Genomic DNA, 10,949 nt, shown 5'->3' with positions numbered 1-10,949 from the left:
GCTGTAAGCATGCGCAGCGGCCATGGCAACACCCAGCTTGAGCCGGAAGACAAGCGACCTCAGAGGCGTTAAGTTGTTTAAATCCATGGATCAGCTGGAGTCAGGAAATGCGTGTGTCGTCCATGCCGTGGGTTGTCATGACAACCACACATTACGAACGTGGACATATTTTTATCTTTATTCTAGTGATGCATAAGTGACGTCATGACATTAAATACCCAACTATCTTGGCCAAATTCAAAAATGTAAAACGTCGTAAAACAAGCAGCCACACGTCCTATGCTTGCGATGCGCAGTCGATTATTTCGTTAGTCTTTTTTTTTACTCAAGAATCAACAGGTTGCCCAATCGTGTAGCACAAATATTATGAATATGAAGTTTACGAAAGACCAGTTAGCCAGCCATAGCCTCATTTGCATATCTTTAATCAACATTGACGCTACCGTTGACATTTGAATGGGCGATATTACTTCCACGGGGACATGTATTTTCAGCGCTAAAATTCAGGTTTAAAATACTGTGATCTCAAATAAAAAACATTCACACACAAGGAGTATGTTTAGAAATGTACCAAATTCTAATTTTATTGACAATCTGATGTTTATTTTCTGAAATAAGAGACGTCAAAACGAACAATCGTCAGTAATAGTATTTCACGGCAGACTTCTGGCTGATTTACTCAAAAAATAATCAACATGAGAAAAAGACACTTTGCGGGAAGGTAACATACTACGTAATGCACCGAAATAAGTACTTACTATATTTTTAAATCCTTGCGTTATGCAACGTGTCAAAATTAACCGTCACGAAGTCATTGCCGATGAACGCAAGGGCCACCACTTCCGCGGAATTAGGTCATGACCTCACATAGAACGGCTATTGAAAATGCTGGAAGGTGGGGGTGTACAAGCATTATCTCTAAGACAAACACATTATTACATGGATTATTTTATGGATCTTAAACGAAATAATTTTGTTTACACTAATTTATTAGTGTTATGGTAATTTTATATTTAAATACTGTTCATCGGGTAATAAATATAAAGAAAAATGCAGGAATAACAAAGAAGTAAACACCCCCCCCCCCCCGCACAGCAGATACCTACTGTGCGTGTGTGTGTGTGTGTGTGTGTGGATGCCATAAAACAGAACTTTCCATCATACATTCTGCAAAAACAATATAGAAAAATACAGCCAAAAAGTTCAATGTTTCTCAGCTTGAAATATAAAAAAACATGTATACTTTCAATAGCAAGGCTAGTTTAAAATAAAATCCAATATCTGAAATTCATTTTTATGATACGAAATAAGCCGGCATACAATAACACATTCGCGCATAAATGTGATCACGTGATCCGTAATATAACAGGCGTGCTTGATTGATGTTTTATTGCATGTTGGACATTATGAAATTGAATAAATTATAAAAAAGAATTTCATCTTCTTGCATGCCTAAGCATATGTTTGTTACAAACGAAGTAATGGTTTCACTAAATTACCGAATTAAGTATTCAAACATAACTTAGCAACGTGTACCATTAAATATACACGTATAAGCAATGATATACCAAAATGGCAAGCAATTTAAACACAAATTGAGAGCGAGTAGAGAATGGTTAAACTGGTCCAAAAAGATCAAAGTTGCGGCGCTTTGACTTAAAATTGTGTTTTCCATAAAAAATGCTAATGTTAAAATGGTCGAAATCTCAAAGCAAAGCAAAAGTTAATGAGCAAGAAAATATTCAGTCATGAACCATTCTCATTAGTTTTGCTATGTCACCATCATCATCATCATCAGGGTAGATATCTTGATCATCCTGTTCTTCAATCCATACGTGTTGCTCTACTAATTCTGTCAAATCGGGGTCATCTTCTAAGGTATCAATTTCTTCAATTCTGTTGTTTTCCATTTCCAATAATTCCTCCATTAAAAGTGTTTCCGCAAGTTCTTGGTCTGAATTTCGCACATTAGCCGTGATCACTGGTGGAGAATCAGTTTCCATTGCTTTTGGACAAATTCCATGTTTCTTGGAACCATTACAAGCTCCTGTATTATGTGGATTGTTACACCCAAGACACAAACAAGCTGGTCCACAAAATCCATGGATTTTGTAGCACTTACAACATCGATTGGTACAGGTTGGTGCTTTCTTACACCGGCATCCCTTTGTAAGTAGAGCAACAGTATTGGAAATTTTTTTAATGTTTTCATCACTGTCCCACACAATACAAAGATTACCATCAGTGCCAACCTTGTATCCATGCAAGTGCAAATCTGGAAAATCAACTACAGTTTGGTCAGCTTGTGCCCATAGCTGAGAAACCCAGCAAGATCTTTTCCAGTGTAGCTCAAGCGCATCAAACGACTGACTGAGCTCATCTTCGTACTGGATTCGCGGCCACATACGTTCCCTTATTTCGTTTAGCCATTTCTGATGATTTGCAAGTGCATTACAGCTGCTATCCTCTAATTTCCGATACAGTTGTGCTGGTGTGTTTTCCTCAAAAGCTGTTAAATGCTTCTTAAAATAAACACTACCAACAAGTCTAACAAATGCAAGTAGGCCATCTTTTAATTTATCCTGGCACGTATCAGACAATGTACCTGGATGTGTGGACACACCTGTAATGAATTCACAATACTGGTAAAATATATTGTAAAATGATCCTTTCCCTAACCCAGCAAAGAATGATACAAAATCACATCCTGTGCACATGAATAATGTTTGCATGATTTTACCAATCATGTCAAGTCGTGTGTGCTGCAAGTCAGGATCAAGATTTAGGGCTGATTTTAATTCAGACATGCTAATATATTTTAGATTGGTAGGATCATTATCCAATTGAACATATATCTCTTTTTGTGAGTGTTTATACAATAGGGGCAGTAACGCGTGATACGTGTCTGTATCAGGTGAAAATATCACTCCTTGATTATACTGTGAACTCAATGCATGTAAAATACACCGACTATCTGCTTCCTCGTGATTACTTTGAGCAATCCATTCATTTGTAATACCTGTAGCATCAACACACATAGAACTGTCCTTTTTATTTCCATCAAACCCACCAGCTGTTATAAAACGTTGGTCGCCTTGTAATAATGGGGCCACCAATTTCAGACACTCCTCAGATAGGAAATTCACTAATTTTCATTTATTGGGACGGCAACCAATAAACTTTCTCCAATTAGTGGGCACTGGGGTTTCTCTCTGAACTAAATCAATTTCCACGTCTGTATTAACATTCTTGTCCCGTCTTTGTCTTTCAATGTCCTTAGGACTGACACCCAAATGCTGAGGATCGTCAAATATTAAATGGACTTCAAAACAAAACCTATTGTAATGGGGAACAATCCATCTCCGAACAAAAAACTCAGCATAATGGGCAAAGGTTCGATGTGAAGCAAGAGGGGCCTTATTGATTAGAAACATTCCATCATATATCATAAACTTTGCTCTCCATTCAGGGGGTAAACTCTCTTTCATAATATCACTGTATCTGGTCTTAAGAATTTTTGTTGTATTGCTCTTTTGACTTTTATATGGCAACCCATCAGATAATGAAATTGCCCTGGGAAAAGTAACAAACTGTTCAAGTGTCTTTACTGGTTCGCCTGTTTTTTTTTGAATGTGCTATCTGTTTTTTTAAGCAGGCAGTGACCATTCTATGGTCATTATCTCCTTTTTTTGACTTGACTATTTGTTTTACTTTACCGGAAAAGGTTTTCAAATGGCGTTTACGAACTGGAGCTCCAGTACTTGGCTGAAACATGATACGAACTCTGACATATGCAAGAAAATCCTGTTTGCTTATTTCCCGACAAGACAATAAATCTTGCTGGACTAATTTCTCTGCAACTTCTCCAGTGAATACATTGAGTACACCCCTATATAAAAATAAACTCCAGACAAAAAAGATGAGTGTAATATAAACTTCTGTAATCCTCAATAATTTATAATATAACAAAACAACATCAGTAGTGGCACACTTGGTATTCTGCAAGATAAAATAAAAAAAAATATGAATAAATAATTTGTAAACACATTCCACAATTTGAAACGAAAAAAACAGAAATTGGGAAGGATCATTGTAGCCCATAGCAACCAGTTTACGGTATTTATCAATAATCTCCTTCAAATCCAATATTGTAGAATTTGTGTGGTAATTACCACCCTTTTAACTATTCTATGTAATGTGTATGTACATTTTAATATAATATTGGGAGTATAACAATTTTATGTGAGGTGATGAGATGTTAAATATCAAACTTTGTATTTTTTATCAACTGGAATTTTAATATTTGTACTTATTTGTAAAATTATGGAAATTCATTTTGTAGTTACCAAGGTATAAATATTGAAGCCCCTCCCCATATATGTATACTTGAACTAGAACGGCTTGCTACTTTGGGGCATGTCAATTTTTATTACATAAAATCACTAGTTGCTATAGAAAGTGTACTTATGAATATATATAACACCTAAAAAACAAACTTAACACGTAAGTTAACCGCACCGTCTCAGGCCCCACATTGACCTGACTAAAGTTGACCTCAATTGACCTAATTTATATAATGGCGCCAACGCGGTATAGTGGGAGAAATTGCTCGTTTTCAGAAAATCGCCAAATATTCTACAGAAATTTTGAAAACTTGAAACTTCAGGGAATAATTGCCTATACCCTTTGCTTAGTCCCCATATATTTGTTATAAATCAAAATTCTTGCGTTATGGTAGGTGTCACTTTTAAAGTTGGGGCGAAATCGTGAGCGTATTTTACCACAGCGGTTCCTATTTTCTAATTTACGAAAATATTTCATTGAAACCACTCTAAAAAATTACATATTCGGCAAGGATGAGATACTAACCTGTTGTGTAGCAAAAATCAGGAAGCTGCGTTGGCCGGTTTTGCTTAAATCACGGTTTCAATATGACCACAAGTCACAGCAGAAATTTGCCGGGAACAGAGTGATACAAATGTACTGGTCTGGAATTTCGAATTAGAATACTGTATAAATTATGTTAATGAGGCTTTGGCTGGCTAACTGGGTCCCGTGGAATTTGTAACTATGAACGACCCCTTCACATGTACAGAGAATAAATATTCGAATAGGAATATACTCACGCGGGATTTGATAATAAGTAGCGAGAGCCGAATCTGAATAAGAAACTACTAGTATTTTGATCACACATTCAAGATGGCGACTTCTTCACATGCCTTTGTCATTGTTGGACTGTTATCGCTGGCACACGCCGCGTATTCGGCGGCACAGCGTAAGTATATGGTGAACACTCGGTTACTCGAAAAATACATCAGGTTGTTGACTGCTATCGGCATTATAGCTCGAAGCTGTGTGTTTTGATATTGATGCTGAGGGCGCTGTTTATTTAATTTTTTTCTCTCTTGATTTAGTGATAAATCATATCCCCGGTCTATATACGACCTCTCAGGACTGACTGTACTCACGGTTAGACTTGGGCAGGGAAATGGTCATCGGAAGGAGGCCAACCTATATGACTGTACTCAGGGTTAGACTTGGGCGGGGGGATGGTCATCGGAAGGAGGCCAACCTACATGACCTACTCAGGGCTAATTAAATAACCAAGAACGAACCTCAAACATTAGCATCCATAAAAAAATACTTGAAAGAACAACCCCAAAAACAGTACTGAGATTACACAAAATATTCTCAAAATTGGATACTGAAACTCTCATGCCATGGGCTTGGATATAATGTAGTAACACTACTTCTAAAACAATTGATTGAAAGCTGCATTAAAGGATATCATATTTATGAGTTCTCTGAAACATGGCTTGATCAAATGTCAGTGTAATTACTTAAAAAATATGAAAACTATTATGTTCATCACAAAATACGCAAACAACTCAATACAGCTTGAACAAATGCTGGAGAAATCATTTATTCATTCATACTGTATTTATGAATGATTGATGACGATAAATAAACTCCTCATCCTGATCCAAACTACATTTATGACAGTAATTTTACAAAACAAGATGGGAATTTCCGAAAAATGTTTGTGGTGACCAACTAATACATCTATGTAATACTACATATTCTGAATACAATGGTGACTGACTTTCACATTTTACATTTTATGCAGATAACAGTGGTTCAAAAACTCTAGACTACATCATTATAGTTAGAACATTATATAAATGTATTCTAAACATCAAAATTGAAATGTTAATGCCTGGCAATAACAGCATTGTAGTCAAGGGTGCTTCTGAATTTTGCTGAATATTTTTGGCATTTTTGGTAAAAAGTGATATTTTTCGACTTCTTGTTGAAAACCACAAGTCCAATTGCTTTGATATTACATACATTGTATATAAGTACTACATGTGGACCTCTCTTTGTTCATTTTGTAATGATATCTTTAATTCTCTAATTTTGGTGAATATTTTTGTAATTTTTAGTAAAAAGTGATATTTTGACTTCTTGTCACAAGTTCAATTGCTTTGATATTATACATATAGGTACTACATGTGGATCTTTCTCAGATTTGTTCGTTTCATGATTATATCTTCAATTCTATAATTTGATGAATATTTTTGGTGAAAAGTGATATTTTTGAATTCTTGAAATGAAATGTGCATTGCTAACAGCGCAGCTATCTCAGCAGACAGGCTGCTTGTTTTTGATTTTTTTTTAACCAACATGTTTTGTTAAGAACAAATTCAAATTATGTTGTAAATATTGCTGAATATCATTGCTGATGTTGTCATCCATACATGTACATTACCTCATGTGGTGCACGTACATACATGTAGAGTTTGAGTGTAATTTAGCTGGCTTAAAGTTTTGATCTCAACATATTCAATAATCATATACATGTATGGTTAAGTGACCTCTTTAGATTACATAAATATCATATCTAGAGCACTATTACAGATTGACATTCAAGCAGTGCTTTATAGAAAAAAATCAATTTATTCATTTTAGAAAGATTATAAGATTTTAACAGATGGGTGGATTTACAATCTGGTACAATCTGATAATTGCTGTTAAATACTGTAAAATGCTTAATTTTCACTGCTAGAAATTCTAGTGATTTCATGGTATTCGATGAAGATAAAATTTTGCAAATATTTCTGACTGTGTTGTTGGAACAGAGAGATATTTTTACTGCTACAATATTTCACGATTTCACTTAATCTGATTTTTGAAAATTTATCTCTTGTAAATTAAAGTTTACATATGGTACATGCAGTGTATTGTAACAATAAATTATTGTATGTTTTCGTTACAACAGATAGAGCATATCTTCGACTCACAGAACAAGAATTTACCAGCTTACCCTCAGATGTAAGTAATAATTATTGCTTTATAATGGGTTTTCTGTTATCACTGATGTCCTATTATCCTATTACATGAATACCATCCCATAATATTAGCATGTAAATTTAATTAACTAAAGAACCTTCATTCATTTAAACTTATGTACAGAAAAACATGTTCTTTTACAAATTTCAAAAAGTAAATTTTTTTTTTTGTATTCTATATGTTTTTGTAATGTTCATGTGCTTTTCCATTTCTAGTCTCTGTTTCCAACATAATGAGTAAAGCAGTCTGAATAAAACAAAACATGCGCTAGATATATTTAAAATACAGTAGGTTTTGTTAAAAAGCAGTGTAAGTTTTAATGTGAAAGACGTACTTATTTATCCAGCTATGGTAAATATTGTGGATACATTTAACCACAAGTATATACATAGAGGTTTGCAATTATTATAGTCACATCTAACCATGTAAACCATGGAGCTAAAAAAAAGCATAAATTGAGTTTTGTTTAGCTAATTATTTTCTTGTATACACTAGCCTTTCACCCTATGAGAATATGGGAGGGGTGTTGTGGTGGAAGTATTATGGTTCATATTAGTTGGGTTCCCTCCTAATGCACAGGCTAAGATTAAGGTCAAAAATGTTAACCACTGCTAAGAAAACATGCATGTACATTTAGTATGAGTACAAGCTACGGTATATCTGACCCATTTTTTAAACCCAGACTGGACTCTTAGCATGACTAAAGAAATGTGCGTGGAAACACCAAAAATCAATGCCAATTTTGAAGATGTAGTATATTCATAACTATTCATTTTGGTATGTCATTTCCAACTTGACAAAGAACACAAGCACACTGAGAGACGTTATTCTTGAGAAAAGGAATGAACTGATGATGAGACTTGGTATCCAGGGTACTCGCTTTAAAAATAATATGCTTCAGGGGTGTGGTCACTCAGCTGAGCACCCTTTGAAAATGAATGCAAATGACAATTTTAGTTCACCATGTGTCATATTGTGAGAAATGAATGCAAATGACAATTTTAGTTCACCATGTGTCATATTGTGAGAAATGAATGCAAATGACAATTTTAGTTCACCATGTGTCATATTGTGAGAAATGAATGCAAATGACAATTTTAGTTCACCATGTGTCATATTGTAAGAAATGAATGCAAATGACAATTTTAGTTCACCATGTGTCATATTGTGAGAAATGTTTTGTCTCTTTCAGGAAAAAAAATTGCAAAATTATTTATGTCGTCATTGATTTCCATAACACTTTTACAATTCAAAAACAGTAATGATAACAAAAATATGCACATTTTATTACAATATTAACTATGTATCAGTACCACCAGAATATGCAATGTTGAAATTATTAGGATCTGTGATACAGTCTAAATCTTCTTCATTATCATTAAATTCTTGTAATCTCTAGTTGCTTAGGTTGCTGTATATATATATATATATATATATATATATATATATATATATATACTGTTTTATCTAAAATGCTTCTCTTTTATAGATTGTTCTTCAGTGTTTAATCAGTCTGCTCATTACAATTTACGGTGTTGTCCATTTAGCTGGCAATTTTAGAGAAATAAAAGCAGCAGCAGAGTTGGAAAACAAGTAAGTGTAATTTCAGTTCTGGTTTATTCTGTTAAATACAAATCCTATTACATTTACAGACTTATTCTGGCTGCTTCTCTGTGTTTTTATGTAAATTGTAAATAACTGTCATTTATGTGCGCACAAGTGTGACTAATAGAGCAAGATATTAGTGACACGTGTATTTATATAAAAATTGTAATTAGAATTTGTACTCGCATGGTGATTTAAATGACTACAACTGTATTCAATAAATTAATAAACGCTGCTCGCACTGATAAATATGATAAACATTTTCTTCTATGCTATCGATAAAGAGCCATTGTTCAAAACGTCTAGCTATTTTTAATAGTTATTTAGGACTATGATTACCAAATATTATCTTCTATATATCATACAGCTGTATTCACATGGACATTAAAATGGCTACATTGTATTCATATGGAAATTGGAAATGGCTACATTGTATTCCTGTTCCTGTGAGTTAAAAGTATATTCATGTAGGGAATTGTTACATTGTATTGTTGCTTTCTCAACACACTTGTTTCTTTTCATCTTATTTTCAGATCTTTTGATACAGCAAGCAATAGACCATCATATTATATGTTTATGCATCGAGGAAAGGTGTTAAATTGTCAGTAAAAACTGAACTGAAATTTATTGAAGAACATTTGCATATAGTATGTGAATTCAGTTGCCAAGACTACACTTACATACTACTCATTGATGTACTGCTATGATGAATGTGAAGGGCATAATGTGTAATGTTAACTGTTTTAACAGGGCATTTATATGAGCTTTCAACATGGTAGTCTCCACAATGTATATTTTAACAAATCCACATTGCCTCATACAATCTAACAGTAGCCATGAATTTCTTTCACTATAATAAAATATAAGAAAATTGTATGATTTGTATTAAAGATTATAACCACACTGATGTAAGACAGTGAACATTATTATGTCACAGTATATGTATTGATAAACTGTATGCCATCAAAGACATATGCCACAGTTATATGTATTGATGTACAGTATGCCATCAAAAACATATGTCACAGTATATGTATTGATATACAGTATGCCATCAAAGACATATGTCACAGTATATATATTGATATACTGTATGCCATCAAAGACATATATCACAGTATATGTACATGTATTGATATACAGTATGTCATCAAAGACATATGTCACAGTATAGGTATTGATATACTGTATGCCATCAAAGACATATGTCACAGTATAGATATTGATATACTGTATGCCATCAGAGACATGTCACAGTATAGATATTGATATGCAGTATGCCCTCAAAGACATGTCGCAGTATAGATATTCATATGCAGTATGCCCTCAAAGACATGTGTCACAGTATAGATATTGATGTACTGTATGCCATCAAAGACATGTCACAGTATATGTATTGATAAACTGTATGCCATCAAAGACATGTCACAGTATATGTATTGATATACAGTATGCCATCAAAGACATGTCACAGTATATGTATTGATATACTGTATGCCATCAAAGACATATGTCACAGTATATGTATTGATATACAGTATGCCATCAAAGACATGTGTCACAGTATATGTATTGATATACAGTATGCCATCAAAGACATATGTCACAGTATATGTATTGATATACTGTATGCCATCAGACGTATGTCACAGTATATGTATTGATATACTGTATGCCATCAAAGACATATGTCACAGTATATGTATTGATATACTGTGTGCCATCAAAGACATATGTCACAGTATATGTATTGATATACTGTATGCCATCAAAGACATATGTCACAGTATATGTATTGATATACAGTATGCCATCAAAGACATGTCACAGTATATGTATTGATATACAGTATGCCCTCAAAGACATGTCACAGTGTAGATATTGATATGCAGTATGCCCTCAAAGACATGTCACAGTATAGAAATTGATATGCAGTATGCCCTCAAAGACGTGTGTCACAGTATAGATATTCATATGCAGTATGCCCTCAAAGA

General features: G+C 33.9%; 1 protein-coding gene and 1 long non-coding RNA gene across 2 annotated transcripts; one reads left to right on the top strand and one right to left on the bottom strand.

Annotated features, from left to right (window-relative positions):
* Nucleotides 1-3,920: 3,920 nt before the first annotated feature.
* Nucleotides 3,921-5,082, bottom strand: LOC146750910 (uncharacterized). The gene is made up of 2 exons (XR_014930102.1): nucleotides 4,870-5,082; nucleotides 3,921-3,999 (listed from the first exon to the last, which is right to left on the bottom strand). It is a non-coding gene; the product is annotated as an uncharacterized LOC146750910 (long non-coding RNA).
* On the top strand, nucleotides 5,061-9,867 carry LOC100370199 (ER membrane protein complex subunit 5-like). Its single transcript, XM_085502377.1, has 4 exons — nucleotides 5,061-5,275; nucleotides 7,280-7,332; nucleotides 8,840-8,943; nucleotides 9,489-9,867. The coding sequence occupies exons 1-4, from the start codon at nucleotides 5,200-5,202 to the stop codon at nucleotides 9,562-9,564; spliced, it is 309 nt and encodes a 102-aa protein (XP_085358503.1). The 5' UTR covers nucleotides 5,061-5,199; the 3' UTR covers nucleotides 9,565-9,867.
* The last annotated feature ends 1,082 nt before the right edge of the window (nucleotides 9,868-10,949 follow it).

Source organism: Saccoglossus kowalevskii, chromosome 1 (genome assembly GCF_978046115.1).
Source record: "Saccoglossus kowalevskii chromosome 1, keSacKowa6.1, whole genome shotgun sequence".
In the NCBI taxonomy this organism is placed as follows: domain Eukaryota; kingdom Metazoa; phylum Hemichordata; class Enteropneusta; family Harrimaniidae; genus Saccoglossus; species Saccoglossus kowalevskii.
Note: the sequence above shows the minus strand (reverse complement) of the source record. Positions and strands in the feature narration are given on the sequence as shown.